This window comes from Anthonomus grandis, chromosome 18 (genome assembly GCF_022605725.1).
Source record: "Anthonomus grandis grandis chromosome 18, icAntGran1.3, whole genome shotgun sequence".
Taxonomy (NCBI): domain Eukaryota; kingdom Metazoa; phylum Arthropoda; class Insecta; order Coleoptera; family Curculionidae; genus Anthonomus; species Anthonomus grandis.
The window spans coordinates 11,573,223-11,591,658 of record NC_065563.1 but is presented as its reverse complement, the minus strand read 5'-3'; the positions used below and the strand labels follow the sequence as shown (position 1 = coordinate 11,591,658).

Sequence of the window (18,436 nt, the reverse complement as noted above, 5' to 3'; positions counted from 1 at the left end):
TCAATCAATGCTTTATTATCCTAAAATTTAAAATTTTGTCGACAAAGCTATTATTTAAATAAATCATACAAACAAAATATACACAAAGACAAAACAAAAAATACAACAAAACATACAAAAAACTTAACAATTTTATAAGTTGTTTAGGTCACATTTCCATAAAATATATATACATTCACTTGTATACAAAGTCGGCAAAAGGCAGTTGTTTACAAAAACATTATTAGCAAACTACTAATTTGTTTACATAATATACGAATATTATTTATGTACATTATCATAACAACATAAACAGATTTACCAGCGTTTAGGAAGCGCGTGCTTAAAATTACATAACATTAATTATTAAAAAAAGTCGTTTACTGTGTATAAGGCTCTCTCCAGCAAGTATGATTTCAGAGCTTTCTGAAATTTGGAAAAAGTTGTTATTGATTTGATTTCAAATGGGAGATGATTGTGCATTTTTTTGCATTGTAAAGAATGGATCGTTTAACTAGTTCTGATCATAGGGTTGGTAGATAAAGATCATACTCTGCGTTTCTAAGAGGATAATTGTGAGATGGCCTTTCTGACATATCTGTTAAGTGCTTGCGAATTAGGCAGACGGATTCAAATATAAATAAGGAAGGAAGAGTTAGTCTTTAATTTAGTCTTAATGAATAACGTATAGCTCTCTTTTGTAGCTTAAATATGCGCTCAAATTGAGTCGCACCACACGTACCCCAAAACGGAAGGTCATATCGGAGGTGCGACTCAAACAGGGCATAATAAACTGTTATAGCCATTGTCAAACTTAGCTCTCTGGATACTGATCTCAGTGCAAAACATGCAGAACTTAATTTTTTAAATAAGGAATCGATGTGGATATCCCATTTTAAAGAGTTGTCTACCATCAGTCCCAAGAACTTTACGCAATCAACGACCTCCATTCTGTTGTTATTAATTACAAAAGGTTGCAACGCACCGCTAAATGATAATACTTTAGTTTTTGAGACGTTAAGGCACAAGAGATTTGAATCGCACCACGATTTAATGGTGACTAGGTCACGAGATATGGTTCTACGAAGAGCCACCATATTTCGGATAACTAATGGGTAACGGAAATGTAAGCAATGAGCAAATCTATGCTTTGCTACAACGTACTAGCCAAGATGTACAGAACATTAAGGAAGAGTTTGCTGATAGACCACCTGGAAAACGTCGCGCAACAGCTTCAAACGGAAAACAGTAACTTGAAGAAAAAAATCACATTTCAAGAGGAGCAACTAAAGCGAAGAAATATTTTAATATTTGGTCTGGCAGAGGCAGAGGAAAAGTCGTTGGAAGATATTTTGTTAGATTTTTAAAATAAAAAGTTAGATATTAAAATATTACCTGGCGACAATTTCTATAGGATTGGCGGGCAAAACAGGACTAAACCCGTTTTAGTCAAATTTGTTAAAGAAATCTCTGCGCAACAGGTGCTTTGAAACGTCAGGAAATTAAGGGGCAGTGGAATCAGTGTCACTCAAGAAAAACGACAAGAAAAGAAGGTTCTGTATGATTTTTTGAAAGTGGCCAGAGAGAAAAAATTTACTGCCAAAATACAAAGGAATAGACTGTTTGTAAACAACGAAGAATATACGGCAGAAAAGCCTAAAACAATAGGTCAAAATAAATTGTTGGAGCCAATCGTAAATAAATCAACTCTATTTCTGAACGACAGCGCACCTCCAACGCCCACGATTGAAACTACAGAACAAGAAAGCTCAGATGACGAAGACAGCATCAGGGTCTTTAGGGACATACAGACTGGAAAGGAAGAGGCTTCCGAGGCCCAAGAGCAACAGGAGACATCCAAGGCGACGAAGAATAAGGGAAGAAAGAGAATATCGACCATACTCCAATGGCATCTGGACGAACTAGAGCAGCACTGGCAGGCTACAATCAACAAATACTAAGAAGAGCAACACAGAAAAAGTAAAAGAGAGAATAGGTATCTTTCCATTATAAAATCCCCGTATATTTTGCCTGCTTTGATTTTTTGTTCTTTAAATTTTTGTCCAAATTTTAGTTATAGGTAGTGATACTATAACTGGTTATAGATGGTTCCCGTGCAAGGAACTTACTCGCAACGATTGCTTCCTTGTCTGAAGCAATTCTTAAAGATCTCTCTGGCGTAACAGTGGCTTCTGGTGGTGGCTGAATCTTGGATGTTGGTGAATCTGGATGGGTTGAAGCATTCAATTTGTAGCCATCTACAATTGTACCTGCTGGCCACCTAGTTGGGTCTTTTAAAGTTTTTAGGTGCTCCTTTTTTTGCACGCCAACTTTGAAGTCCTTGTTCTTCAGTATAGGAAAGCATCTAACAAAGTCCGTGGTTTTAAGTTTCTCCTTGACGTAGTGTGCAAGTTGATTTGCTGTATAGGATGAGGGGATCCTAGACACAACCACGTATACCCATTCTTTTTTTACAAAAGATTTAGAAGGAGGAGGAGTGGTTTTGTTTATGGGAGTCTTCACATCTGTAGGGTTTTCCAAATGCTCGGTCTGCGTTGAACTGGATTTTTTTGGTTTCAGGAGGCTACTTCCACTATTCGTGTTTCCCCTCAGAAGTTAAATTGTCGATGGAAAGTGCCATTTGGTTAACACTTTTTCGGAGATCACCCATTTCCTTTGCGAGCTCTTCCCTTGATGAGTCGTGTATCTGGACCTTAACAGAATCTCCATGATTATCCAGGAGAATAGACGAGAGATTAAAAATGCCTTGCTTCATTTCCCTGATGAAATGGAATAAGGTTTCTTTTCCGTTTTCAGGAGTTCTCGTATGGAGGCTATGAATTTCATCTATTTTATCGTATAAGGTCTTCCATTTCGAGTCATGGCAGCTCAGAACGTCGTAGATCTCAGATAATACAGGGAACAGTTCGTTGTTCTTTTTTAGGCATGTTCCCAATGCTTCAACAATTTCAAGGGGGATCTGACTTTTTTGTAGATGAGAGACTTTGTCGTGCAAGTATTTGAGTGTCGGAGAGTCACAGACATTGCAAAAATATCTTACATTGTGGCACTTCTCCTGATAAAGCGCTTTTGTCGTTGTCTTGTCCAGTTGTCTGGAAGGCGTGCAAACAGCACGTGGACCGCGTTGTTGTCAAATGACGAACGTCTGAACATTTTTAATTTAATTGGGCTATGTGCACCCAACCAAAAAATATACACAACCGCGGTACGGTATGCTCTCTGCACCGCGGTACTGACACATGTCGAAGGTCTGTAAACGAGGCAATATCAAAAGAAAAATTATTTTTAACACTTAACCTAAACCAGAATTGAACTGTCTGGACGAATTCAATGAATGAAGCATTAACTTTTTAAATGTGCGGACAGCATACAGCACCGCCACGTTGTCAAATGTTGATTACGTTGATAAAAATGATTCTTACGTTAGGTGAGTTTCAAATGCCCATAACCAACCTGTCAATATTGTCAATTGGAAACACCGCGGTACAGAATGCTACGTGCACCGCGACATTGTCCAGTGGTAAATTGCTATTGGTTATTGGGAATCTGTAGAGGAAATTGCTTGCTAATATGTTGAATTTACCTATTTTATCTACTTTCGCAGTAAACCTTTATTTTTTAAATATAGGAAAATTATACTTTTGATGCAGGTTGATTAGAATATTATGGTAAGTTTGAAATTTGTTTATTTACTATTAAAAACGTCTGGCAACGCCGTGCCGTGGTGCTCTGTGCTGTCTGCACGCCTTTCCCAATATATATATATATATATATATTTATATATATAGTAATCTTTATGAAGTACCGACAGCAAACTGAACCAAAGTAATGCCAAACGCTTCATGCAGCAAATTAGACATTTAAACAAATTCTAATATTTCCGAAGAAAATTGCTTAATTTACAACCTGACAACGTCGTAGTTTACTATGTTATCTATATACCATTATTAAAGTGCAATTATATATAATCATTTTAAGAAGTATAGACCGCGGTATTCCCAAATGATCAATTGGCAAATTTCCGAAATATTCTTGGATTTAACTATTTTTAATGGACCATATGGCAACGTGGCGGTACAATATGCTCCCATTGTCAAAAGTCCATAAATGGATTACAGGGCAGTTCCCGGTAACTATACCTAACCTAATTCAGAATTCGAGTTAAAACGTCTGGAAGGTGCGATTTGCTGTTTGCCCGCATTCCTTGATATGGGCAAACTTCTCCCCCCTGAAGACTTGGAAACAGCAAATTGAGCCGGAATGACATTCTTAATTACAAAACTGTTTATATTGCGTTTTATATGAACACTATTTATTTTTTTAACTTTTCTATATACGACCACGTTGCGGTTCAGTCAGCTGTCTCCATGCCTCTCTTAATACAATTTACCCTATTAAATCAATCATTTTTGCAGGCAGCATATCGAACCGTCATGAATACGTTTTTCTCTAAATGGTGCTAATGAAGCGATGACTTGCAGACAGCATACTGTTGCCAAATGTTTTCAGTTTATATGAATTTTTGGAGACACTTGAGTTGAGACGTTTATTTTGAAGAACGTGACAGCGTCGCGATTCTGTATGTGTCTACAGTCTACATGCCTTTCTTAACATAGTTCTTCAAGACTTACAGACAGCACCTTAAACCGAGGCGTTGCCAACATTTAGCAACTCCGCGTTACAAAATGCTGCCTACACTTAGAACTTGAGTCCAAGGGGAGTGTTTTGTTTACAAACATATTCATCGATTCTCTGTTGTCCAGTTTACACCCTTAAAAGAGGAAATTTTCAGCTATATTATGTCTACACATAACAATAATGATAATTTAACTTATTGACGTTAGATTTTACATATACTTTACTCCAAGTGCAAAAATTACATAGTAATTTTCTGATATTATAAAGTGTGTTTTTTTGTCATTTCTACATAAGAATTTGGCATTACTGCATCAGCGATGTTGCAGGCAAATAAAGTTTCCACGGCAATGCTAATTTTAGCTTGTGCTCTAATTGACATCTTTTTTCTCGTACCTCTACAATAGTGACGACTCCCCTTTACAGTGGAATAACAATATAATATTCATGACTAAAGCATAAACACCTTAAACTATTTCTTCATTATTAGAGGGACAAAACAGACGAAAAAACAATTAAACCTTCACCAAAACATTAAAAAAAAAGTGTGTTCTGTACCACCACCACCACACTTTATACCGCCAAGACGCCCAGTTAAAAGAGTAGTATTTCTAAAGAAATGTGTTAAAATCCATAAGAAAGTGCTAGAGTGAGGCTATAGGAGTTGTTATTCGAAAATTATTAAATAAAAAAACACTTTGTTATGGATTTTAAGGAGTTATTTGAAGAGAAGAGGGTCCATAGTGTTTTGATTGTGTGTAAGAAGAGAACGTACGTACTACAAATTTTGAGTTTGGGTCGGCGCCAGCGGATCAGATTGTTCCGTACCAAGCGGTGGATTATTTTCGGCTACGGCATATAAAAGAAAAACCAAAATTATACCAAAAAGTTTGCGACGTTCGAGACGTTCAGCAACATTCACTCGTAAAAGAAAACTTACTATAAATTAATTATAATTTATAAATCTTTAATTTCTCCAAGTAGGTCATTGTAAATACAGGCAGAAGTATATATGAAAGAACTTTTCAGAAATTGCCAGTGTGCATTTATAGCGAATATTTGCATTATGTGTATCGCCCCTTTAAATAAGGAATTCTGGTTCATGAAAAATCAGTAATTTATGTACAGTGCGGCTTATAGCCAAAAATCTTAAAACATGACAATCCTCTAGTGTACTAATTTCCATATACATTTTTAAGTCATCAGCAAAACATATGGCATTTATAGCAATTAAAAACAAAAGGGGTCCCAAATTGGAGCCTTGGGGAACCCCAGAGGTACTAGTGTAAATATTAGACTTTGCACCCCTGACTTCAACGTATTGCTGCCTATCGGTTAAATAAGAAATGATTAATTTTATTATAATATTTGTAACTTTTATAGAGAAATTTTACTATGTCACTATGTTTCACTCTGTCAAAAGCCTTTTCCATATCAGTATAAATTACATACTGACAAAATATTATTAGGTTAGTCAATGTCGACTTTTTTGGTAAAAAACAATACAATTACAAACACTTTAGATACAGAGTTTAGTATAGTAACTGGTCGATAATTTATTACTTCATTCCTGGCATCTTTTTTTTTAATATTGGAATGACTTTACTTATACGCCAGGCTTTAGGATAGGTTGAAGTTTCTAAACGAAGGTTAAAAATATGCAAAAAGGCCTTTACTACTAAGAAATCAACACAACCCTTAATAATATATCCAGGAACACCATTAGATCCAACAGATCTGTTTCCTTTCACGTTCTTAATGGCATCCTGGCAGAGAGAACAAGTTTGCAATGTTCTTAGCGTCGTTTACACAGAGGTTGTAATAAGTCATTTGAGCAGGTATATCGGCTTCATTTTTTAAAGTACGAATAAAAGACCAGAAAAATTTGGGATTGTGGGATTTTCTCAATTAGTTTAGATAAAGTTGGCAAAATACTAATTGGTCTTAGTTCATTAATATTGGTTTACTCGTGAACAGCATTGCATTTTTTTTTTGACATTATAAAAGTGGCCAAGAGAAATTACTGGAAATTATTTTTGGGTTCGAAATTTGGCTTTTAGAGGGCGTAATTAAAAGGTCAGTAATTCAATTCTAATTTTTTCCAGAAATTAGAATTCCAACCTTTCTTTTAACATAATTATATACCTCTTTTCCATCATTTTGGTCAAAGACCCATTGACAAATCAATCAATGTTTGGATATGCACTTGCACTTATGTAAAATTCGAAATAAAGGAGTTATGAATGATTTTTTAAAAATTGGCACATTTTTTCCACAGAAGCAAAAATATTTAATAAAAATTATTATAATTTTGTACTATGAAAAACTAAAACACCTAGTCACTAAAACGGAGGCTTCTTCAAACAGAGTAATATACATTATATTAAAGATCAATAAAAGATTCTCCATGCAAGTGATCCAAGTATACGCCCCTACAAGCTCCTCTCCAGACCAAGAAGTCAAACAATTTTATGAAGACATGGAGACAGCTCAAAGGTCGGAAAACGCCAACTTTCAAATCATTATGGGAGATTTTAACGCGAAAATCGGCCGGAAAAAACGAAGACGATCCACCAAATATATAGGATCATATAGTATAGGAAACCGAAACGACAGAGGAGAAATGCTACTAGAATACCTCCAACATCAAAATCTATACTGTTTGAACGCCTTTTACAAAAAACCCCGCCAGAGAAAGTGGACTTTGGACAAATAAAAAACGAAATATAATTTCCAACAGACGAGACATATGCCAAGATGTATCTGTCTTAAACTCTTTCGATACAGGCAGCGACCACCGATTGGTCCGAACAGGATTGCTAATCAACACTAAAGCTGAAAGGAAAAAGATGGTTCAAAAAGGAAACTATCCAACCACTGAAACATTGATGTCAAAGGTAGACGAAAACCAAACTATTCTAGAAGCCAAACTGCACAACTTAAATTACCTGATGAAAATGGAACTGGACGAGCTATCAACAACAAAGAAAATTTGCTGTAAATACAAAGTAAAAAAACCATCCAAACTAAGCCCAAACACACTGAAGCTAATAGACCAAAGGAAAAGAACTGCCAGAGACTCAAAAAAATACAGGGAGATATGTAAAACAATAAACAAAGAATGTCGAAAAGACCTAAGATCTCATAATAATCAGCGAATAGAAAGAGCTATTGAAAAAAACTCAAACATGAAAGTACTCAGGTCAAACATGTCTGGAGGAAGGAAAACAATTTTTAAAATAAAAATGGGGAAACGGTTACAGATAGACAAGGTGTAATAAATGTCATTCAAGACTTCTACAAGGACTTGTATACATCAACCCTGCCCAAAACCAAACATCGCCTGGCAAGAAATTCGGAACGTTGGATCCGAAGATATACTAGAAGTAAACAGAAGCGAACTAAGAAAGGCCCTGAAACAAATGAAAAATAGGAAAGCACCTGGAGAAGACCGCGTTACCGCTGAGATGCTAAAAATGGGAGGAGCAGCGCTTGAGCATGCCCTTTGTCTCCTTTTAAACAAATGTATTAGCGAAGAGAAAATACCGGAATCTTGGCAAAATGCCGAGGTTGTTTTAATCTTCAAAAAAAGGGGACAACACCAATATTGCAAACTATCGACCGATCACATTCTTTTACACTTGTACAAGCTTCTCACAAAAGTTTTAACCAACTGGCTGACAAATAAACTTGACTTCTATCAACCAGTCGAGCAAGCAGGATTCTATCAATAGATCTACAAACCGTCCGTACTCTAATAGAGAAATGCTCCGAGTATAACATAACTCTGCACATGGCGTTCGTCGATTACGAGACGGCGTTCGATTCTGTCGAGACCTGGCGGTCCTGAACGCAATGGACGAGGCAAAAATTGACACAAGATACTTCAAACTTATAAAACACATCTACGACAACGCAACACTACAAGTGACCATCAACGAAGAAGCATCAACAAATAAGATCAAGATAAAAAAGGGGGTCCGCCAAGGAGATACCATATCCACTAAGCTCTTTACGATGGCACTGGACAAAACGTTTGTGCATATATTTATTTTATATATATTTCACATATATATTCTTAAAGTACCACCTGTCCCCTTCAATGTCATGTACCGTCAAACGGGGTTAAGTGAATCATAGTGGGTAAAATGAATTAATCGGGTATTTCCGCAAAAAAGTCGATCCCGTCGCAGACCTGCCCCATATAGTGACATTATTGCATCGAGATGACCTCGTTAGTATGTCTTTGTATGTGGTAGGGTGTGTTTCGCTGCTCAAAAAAATACACTTGAGTACCATAACGACATGTTCCGGTTAAACGATTTTTTTGTATTTTACAAAACTTTGAAAACGATTGGTTGCGGAAGTGATCAATATTAATATTTATTTACTTGAATGTAATTAATGTGTTTATTAGACATTAATAAACAAATTTGTGCTTAATTTTTGGTAAATTTTTTTTTGTTGAATTTTAGCATTTTTTTTTCTAATATGGTAACTTTAATGGGTAAAATGAATCATTTAAGTGTCGCTGTAAATTTATGATTAAATTTTTTAGAACTTTTTTTTAAAATAATTTTTTATATAAGAAATATTTTTTTATTAGTTTTGGTCTTTTTAGCATGCCGAGAATTTACAAAAAAAAATTGGGGCCGCAGGGAAAATGTAACTACGATCAAGAATATGTTCGTCGAGCAGTGGCAGCGAATAGACGAGGTGATATGTCCATGAGACAAGCATCTGAAAGATTTGGTGTACCTTTCAGTACCATTCAAAGAAGATATCATGGCAAACATTCTTTAAAATATGGTCGACAGCCTGTACTAAGTGGTGAGCAAGAGCTAAGACTAAAGGAGACAATCAAAATTTGCGCCGACTGGGGATTCCCATTAAAAAGTACAGATGTTAGAGCAATTGTGCAACAATATCTAAATAGACTAGGAGTAAGGGATTCCAGATTTAAAGAAAATATGCCAGGGATGGACTGGTTCAAAAGTTTTATAAGCAGAAATAAAGACCTTACCGTTAAGTTGGCTGAAAATACAAAACGCGTTAGAGGTGCATTAACCCGCGAGGTTATTCTTGCAGGTCACGTTGAAAGACGTCCCTGCTCAAAATATTATCAATTACGACGAGACCAATTTTGTGGATGATTTCGGGTCGGCTAAAGTAATTACAAAAAGAGGTGCAAGGCATGCCCATAGGTTAATAGACTCCTCAAAGACCAGCACAACTGTGATGTTTGCAATAGCCGCTGATGGAACATTACTGCCTCCATATACGGTATACAAGGCAAAACATTCCTATGATGGTTGGACAGAGGGAGGAATTGAAGGAGCAAGATATAACAGAAGCATGAGTGGATGGTTTGACTTTGATATATTTGAGGACTGGTTTAAGACAATTGTCATGCCTTATTTTCGAAAGCTTGCTGAGCGTAAAGTTTTAATAGGCGATAACTTAAATTGCCACATTACCACTAATGTCGTACAGCAATGTGAGAATAATGAAATTGATTTTGTCTTACTCCCTCCCAATTCAACTCATTTGCTTCAACCGCTCGATGTCGCGTATTTTAGGCCTTTAAAAGCTGCATGGAGATCCACCTTGGAACAATGGAAACTAAAACACCGTGGAGTCATTCCTAAAACGGAGTTTCCAAGGCTGCTGAGACAGAGTGTGGAAAAGGTTGGCATAAAGTCGAAAGAAAATTCCATTGCTGGTTTTAAGGCATGTGGAATTTTTCCGCTCGATCCCAACAAAGTTTTAAATAAAATTCGACGAAATTTACACATCGATGAAAATGGTGAGAATAATGATCAGGCCTGGAATAACACAATAATCAGTCACCTAAAAAATTTAAAAACTACCCCGAATCAATCAACAAAGAGAGGAAAAAAAATTATTATCGAGGCTGGCAAAAGTGTGTCAAGTCAAAGTTTATTATCAACGATAATAGATAAAACACCCACAAAAAAATCATCTAAAAAAACATGAAAAAAAACGAAAGAAGAGCCCTGGAAATATCGGATGATGAGTTAGATCGAGAGTTAGATAAAGAATTTTCCCTAAGTGATTTCGAAAATATTGTTGAAAACTTTGACGAGTTTGATCCAAATCCGTCGACATCGAATGATGATACTTACATGATCGACACAGACTTATCCATGGAGCCAAGGATTGGGGAGTTTATTATTGCAAAGTTTTCAACCGAGAAACGAGATCGATTGTTTGTTGGCAAAATCGAGAATTGTTCAAAGAAAAAAGAATTTACTATAAATGCCATGAGAAAAAAGGGAAACTCGGAAAAGGGGTATTTTGTTTATCCAGAAATACAGGACCTTTGCCTAATAAGCCAAGACCAAATTATTAGAAAACTGCGTCAAAAGAATGTCTTTCAAGAGGGGTAAATTTGTTTTTAACTTAGACAACGACGAATTTAAAAAGTTGGAGTAATTTCTTTTTTGTTAATTTTCCTATGTTTTGTATGTAGACTTAAGTTTTTTTACCAAGAGTGCCATTTTTGTTTAAAGAAAAGTTCCTAAGTTTGTTGTTTTTATAAAGCCTTAATATTCTGTGATAGAATGTGTTATAGAATAAGACTTTGTTACTTAATCTTACTTTTGTTACCTTTAGAATAAAGAATTTGTTTTTTTTTAAGTGTTTTTTTCCGTTTAAATCTTCTTTTTTTATTTTTTGTTGATTCATTTTACCCATATTATGTTTAAAGTGAATTTTACAGCACTTCTAATACATGATTCACTTTACCCCAAACCGGAGGGTAAAGTGAATCAGACTTTATCAAAAAAAATGGAGGACTTCCCATGCTTAAATGCTTACAAGTTTTAACAAAATCTTTTAAGACGTTTACCAGAATCTACAATATTTTTTACATATTTTTTAATTTAATACTTTGGCAGAAAAACGAAAAAAACCACTTATTTTGATTCACTTAACCCCATTTGACGGTACTTATTTATTTCACTCCTAAATACGTTACGAATAAAGATTTTCGTATTTTTCATTAATTAATTACACTAATTGGTACAGGATTTGCCCGGTCGACAAGGGTGTTCCATACTCGCCCGTGTCCAATCTATGCACTGTTATTATTCATAACACAATTCCCGATGACGTAGTGTCGAGTGTCGCTGGCTTTTAGACTATAAGTTTAATCATTTTAAGTAATGCCTAGGCATAATTTGTTTACCAATTTGGAGATGGAAATAATTCCACATAGACAACAACCAAACCATAAATTATTCCAAAGAAATTATAGCGGACTAGGAGAAACTGGATCATTTCGGCCATAAAGGCCTGTTTTATTCTGCCTTTTTTTTCTTGTTAGGAAGAACATGTATAGTAGTAGTTCAAACTTAAACCCCATGGACTTCTGTATTTGGGGATATTTGAAATGAATTGCTTATGATAGTCCTATAAATAATCTAAACGTAAAAATTGTAAATATGTTAAAAAATAATGATTATCTTCTTTTTAAAACACGGCAGTCAACGTATTTCAAAATGCATTGAAGCTAATGAAGGGTGTTTTGAATAGTTATTATGATAGCGTTATTTGTATGTTCCTTTGTTTATTATTGTTTTTGGTATACATATTTGTTTAAAATATAAAAAAAATAAATAAATATGATATAATAATCAACAAAAAAGTCTCTTAGGTATTAATTTTATTTTATTTAGGATTGCATTGCTAAAAATTAGTTAAATTTAAGTCATTCACATATTATGAAAACCTAAAAGTGCGATTATTTCGAAAACGGTTTCTCCTAGCGACTTTAATAAGGTATACATTTTTTAGGTAATATTAACAAAAGGAAATTTTTTTGTTACTTTTCAAAGCAACATACGAAGCTGCAAAAAAGTGAGGGGATTTAATGCAACGAGCGCCCTCTACCGAAAACTGTATACGAAATTTTGTTTTTCTTTTTAAAAGACTCATATGTTCCAAATTTCATGTCAGTATGTCATTTGGTTCAGGACTTATGAGAGAAAAAAAAACGATAAATCGAATAATACTTTGACAACCTTGTATTCCAGTTACTATTAATAGAATAAGGCGAGTTGACCTCAATCACATTATTTTGACGTAAGGAATCTACTGTTGTTCTATGTCCCATTACTTTCGGGACGTTAATTTTTATCCAAATTCATTGTAAAACCAAAATTGCCCATTAAATACTGACAAACACAATAATTAAAATTCAAAAGAAGGCGCCAAATAGGTAAAAATCAATCAATCGGTTGGTATTCATTTTCAGCTAATTTTTTGGCAAACTGGCTTTTTAGTACCATCAAGGGCTTCCCCAAAAAACTAAACCTGTAATTTAAAACCACCGATATCTTAAAACGCTCTTCCCAATACATTCAACATTCATTCACAAAAGAAAACTTAACGAACAAGAAAACGTTTTTATATTTCCCTTTACACTTTACACAGAAGAGTACGTAGTAGCCCTTAAAAAATGCCGCGAACTTAACAGGCACGAATCCTCTTTCGAACGTCCTGAAATCCAATCCGATTCACTCCTAACCACAATTTTATCACAGAAAATTCTGCTTAAAAAAAAAACTAATTTACTGCTTCTTACCGTGTATCGCCCGGTCCACCTTCTCCTTATCCTCGACGATGTACAACGCGTTCAATAAGAAGAACAACGCCCCGATCACCTCGATGAAGCAGGTGGTGAAGAGGGCGTACTGGAGCGCCTTGAACTCGTTGTAGTCCGCCTGCGTGGGTGTCGCCAATGTCGTACTCGTAACTGTCAAATTTGACAGCGGCGTGGTGGTGGTGGTGGTGGAAGTTTTTCCTTCCAGCATTATGCGAAAAGCTTCGGAGAGCTGTCATAAAATATATAATTGTTAGTAGGGTGTAAGGGTAGGAGCGAGTAACGGGGTGCGTATTTCCAAAACCTAATATTGTACGCAAGTTTTCCTCGATTGTTACTGGTCAATTCGAAATCTAGTTGGTTACAACGCTGTACTCTAGTTGGATACAACGTCGCCACAATATTAAATAGCATTTTACCATTCGACTCCTAAATAGAGGGTGTGCCATATAGGCTAAGATAGCGCCTTAACTATACGAGGTAGAGCAAAAAGTTCCTACTCATACATATTAACTAATATTCAAATTATTTTTTTTCACCATAAACCCATCATTTTCAGGTACTTTCTCCTCAAAAGTTCAATAGTCAATTCAAATTTTCAGTACCACCAACCGTTTTCCCAAAATTCACACAATTAGTAATATTATTCTGCTCACGGATTACAACCTCCCTCATAAAAAAAAAACTTACCACTCCAATAAGGTAAGGGCTGCCGGCATCCCCCAGGGCGTGCGATATAAGCAACTGGAAACCTTCAGCTGTGGATCTCCTTAGCGGCATAATAACGTACTAAAAACCACTTTTGATTTACACAAAACCTTTCCTTACTGAACCATCCACACTCACCAGTAAAATATCCGCTACAATCGACCAAGTCAAGTTGAAGAAAAGCTCGCCGAAGAAACACATCGTAAAGCACAAAGTGGTCGAGTAATTGGCCACCAGAATGGCCACGAAGATAAAAGGACAAGAGATCAGCAAACCGATGCCGCATATGTAGGCGTCGATTCTTCTGAAACGATGTCGCAGCCTTTGGGCCACCATGGAGCCCAGCGGCACCCCGATGAGCCCCGAGAGCATCCCCACTATACCAAAACGGAAGGACACCCTGGAAATTAGTCAGTTAGAACATTCCTTGGAGATTTTCCTCTCTCTCTCTCTCTTTCTTACCCATCCACTTGATCGGCACGTCCTTGGATGATCGCCCCTTTTTCTATGTACTTGGGGCCCCACCAGGCCAACGCACCCGCTACGAAGGCCACGCAAGTGAATCCCGCGGTGGATAAAACGAAACTTTTACTAAAAAAATTACGAAAGAAATATATGAGAAATTTCGCTAACGATGTTAAAACTCTTTTACAAGAGTATCTAAGAATGGAAGTTGGTTATTTGTTTCTTGTTCGAAGGTTAATTTAATAGATGGAAAACAGTTTTATGAGTTGTTCTACAAAATTATCAATATTGCATTTGCTTTTGTCGAACACAGCGAACACATCATCAACATATCTTAACCAAACTCGTGGGAAGTAATGGAATGTATTTTTTGCATTTAACGCAAAACGGTTCATAAAGAGCTCTGCTAGGAGGGGAGAGAGGCAATTACCCATGGCTGTACCTTCCAGTTGTTAAGTATGAGTTGTTATATTGAAAAATTTTTGTGACATACAAAGTTTTGTTAATTTAATTATTTCTTGGATATTATCGAAACCATTACTTTCCAGGAGTTCAATCGGATATTCCAAAGTTTCTGGTATGGGAATGCTTGGGAACAATGAAGATACATCGAAAGAAACACGAAATTTCGTTTTCACTTAGAATTAAATTATTGACTTTTGAAACAAACTGTTGGCTGTTTTTGACTGAAAAACATCCATAAGGTAATTTTAATGTCTCAAACTGCTCTACTAAAAACTTTGAAATGTTGTAAGTTGGAGATCCTATAGTGGAGACAATTATTGGTCTCATTTTATTGCCAAGATATGGATTTCATAATTTTTAAATTGTTGTTTGAAAGTTGTTGAAACTTGAATTTTTCTGAAGAGGAAGGTTTGAATTACACAACAAAAATATCGATTTAATAATAAACACTTAACAAGTGTTTATAGAGAGAAGGTTACTGACCATTTGACGATTTCTTTGACGTCCTCCATCCAGGAGGTGGCCTCCATGTGTCCGCCGCCCTCGCTGGCGCCCCTCTCGGGCTCCCTGAGGAAGAGCACGATGACCAGCACGGCCCCCACGCCCAGAACGGGGGTTACCCGAAGGGCCCACTGCCAGTTGCCCAATAGTTTGGCGGTTTCCGCTCCCACTATGTACCCCAAGCCGCTGAAAAAGTCGAAAAGTTTAGTGGTTTTGTCGTGGCGAAATTTACGGTGATTTGAAGGTTTTTTTCTGGGTGGTTTTGGACGAGTAGCGTGATAAATATGGGATTAAAGAAAATGGCTAAATACTTTAATGACTTAAATGGTGATATAAAAAACAAGGGAATGAATTAACAATTAAGTTGTAATAAAACAGTTGTAACAGTTTAAAGTTAAATGTATTTTTCTTCGAAAATCTTTACACTTCTTCATACTATTAATAATCAAAGGATTTAAAGCCTTAAAAGTTTTATATTACAATTACATATCTGAGAAATCATCATCAGTAAATTTATATTGCTTGGTAGGCAGCAGGGAGAACATTATAGAGTTTGTTCTCCCTGTATGTGCCCTCTATTATCCCCTCTTTATTTTATTCAGTAGGTCATTATATTGTAGGCCTATATTTAAATGTGGTGCTGCTAATGAAATGATCAATTACAGAAGTGTGTGCTTACAGTCTGCCATTCCAAAGCTTCTGGACAGTCTTATTTATGACCAAATTAATTTTTATTGCAAAGACCTTCGGTTAAGTGAACAGCATGGCTTCATTCGTGGCAAACAAACTTGTTGTTGTTGTTGTATCAAGGTGCTCTGTTGAATGCTTTGGAGAGGGGCGAACAAGTGGAGACTTTTCCAAGGCATTTGACAGTGTCAACCATAGCTTATTACTAGAAAAATTGAGACTTTTTGGCTTTTCAGATTGTTTGCTGGCCTGATTTACGAGTTTTCTTTCTGACAGATTTCAGTAGGTAAAAATTGGTGATGCTCTGAGGTTCATTGTTCTCCCCTGTTGTTCAATATTTTCATTAATGATATTTTGGTTTGCCTTGAAAATAGCAATTTTTTGTTGTTTGCCGAAGATTTAACCCCTTCCGCTCTAGGCCATTTTTCAAAGTAGGTAGTTATTAAACACCAGGAAAAAAATTATTAAAAAATAAATTTTATTAAAGTTTCGATGTAGAATAGAAGAGTAATTTATCTAAGAATGCCAGAAAATTTGTTTAAAACAATTTAAATTTCTATAACAATTTGTGGCGTCTACCAGAATATCCACATAAGGATATATGGATGTACCAGTATATCCACACTTGGATCTCGTTTCTATACCAAAATATCCACATTGGGATACTAATAAAATTTGACGATATCTTTTGTTTTATTTATAAAGTCATGGCAAATGTTGAAAGTACAAAATTTATTTAATATTACATTTAGTACAAAGCAAAAAAAGAACGTTATTTTTTTATTTATGAAAACTTTCAAAATGTTCTGATGAGCAAAGTCCAGGTTTGTCCGGGCAAGCAATGCAACATTTTCTCGTTAGTTTCCGCACTCCACGTCTTTTACAAATTACGCAAACTTTTCGTAGAGCTCTCTTCTACCCAACTTCTCTTGGAAAATCAGCCATGGCATGCAACGGTTTCTTAGATGAAGTGGTAGGTTGATTTTTTTTTATTATCCATTTCTTTATAACCTTTGCTATATTTCAAAAGTATAACCCGGCAGCAAAGTTTTGTATATTTATACATTGAAACTTTGTTTTGATGTGCTTGGCTGTAAAATACTCTAGAGTTCAATAACATTAGATGTAGAAGGTGCAAACCTATTTTGGTAAACCATGTGTAGGATTTCCGCAAAGGACTGTATGGTTCAATATCTTGGTCTACCGCGTCAACTGATCCCATATTCTGATTATAAAATTCAATATGTTTCGGTTTGTTGTAATAGATAACATTTCCTCCCACAACATATCGTTCTTTTTCACAAAATCCTGCAGTAAGTAGATAAACGTCTTCCTTGTCCTTGTAGCGAACTAGAAGAAGCATATCCTTGCGAACAAAACATGATTGTTGCCTCTCTAAAGGAACCAATGTCAATTCTTTTGGAACACCCCTATTCGATCGAATTGTGCCGGTAAGAAAAGTGTTTTTTGTCAATATAACTCACAAAGGCGAACTGATGTGTACCAATTATTGACAATCACTTCACGATTACTGTTCAAGAGGTTTTGACAAAGGTAAACCACTATTTCTTCGGAAAATGAAAGGTTCTCTGTTTCTGGAATGTGCTATATGTCATATATATCTTTACCAATATATATACAAAAAATTCCATGTATATCCTCGAAGTTCAGGTTTACTGGGACATAACGAAAATATTTTGATTCCAAATCGACTTCTTTTGGATTTTATATATTGGCGAAAATGGAGTCGGCCCTTATATAACATAAGTTGCTCATCTATTGCGAAAACCGGACCTGGGTCTACTAAGTTTTCACAGTTTTCAGTTAGCCTAATCTGCTAAGCGGTGCATTAGCTTTGGCAAGTTCTGGGGGTGAAAATCTAAGGAATTTAAGAATTGTTAAAAAGCTATTTCGGCTCATAACAGATTTATGAAACACTGAAGGACCAGTGCATATATCATCTTTACTCCAATAATCTGAAATTTGCACACACTTGGTCAATCCAGTAAGAAAATACAGCGCTATAAATACATACATTTCTTCTGTTTCGACTGTTTTATAATTTAAACCAAAAACTTTCATATATGTGGATTATTATTAAAATATATATTGGCTCTTTGATCGGTCCACTCGCATAGCTTCTTTACAATACTTCTACTTACAAACGATTCAAAACAATTTGGAAGCTGTCCATGCACTCTTGAAAGTCAATTGCTGGGTGAAAGTCATAGTCAAAGCGAAATTCGGGTATATTACTTGGCAGCTTATCCTCAAATGGATCCGTTACAGTCGTCCAGCCGCTCATCTGAACACCGTCAATAATTTCTTCTTCATCCTCTGATGAGTAGT

General features: G+C 35.7%; 1 protein-coding gene across 4 annotated transcripts in view; it reads right to left on the bottom strand.

The window, feature by feature from the left end:
* The window catches only part of LOC126746930 (protein spinster), a 51,726-nt gene that overhangs the window by 761 nt on the left and 32,529 nt on the right, over positions 1-18,436 (bottom strand). Inside the window, exons 4-9 of one of the 4 annotated variants that reach the window (XM_050455355.1) lie at positions 15,383-15,586; positions 14,432-14,560; positions 14,108-14,369; positions 13,952-14,050; positions 13,244-13,493; positions 5,411-5,484 (exon numbers count right to left, since the gene is read on the bottom strand). In XM_050455355.1, the coding sequence (XP_050311312.1) occupies positions 5,414-5,484; positions 13,244-13,493; positions 13,952-14,050; positions 14,108-14,369; positions 14,432-14,560; positions 15,383-15,586 (1,015 nt within the window). In that variant the 3' untranslated portion in view covers positions 5,411-5,413. Of the gene's footprint in view, positions 1-5,410; positions 5,485-13,050; positions 13,159-13,243; positions 13,494-13,951; positions 14,051-14,107; positions 14,370-14,431; positions 14,561-15,382; positions 15,587-18,436 lie in introns of those variants that run through there. The other 3 variants (XM_050455354.1, XM_050455353.1, XM_050455356.1) reach the window with 3 other exon arrangements.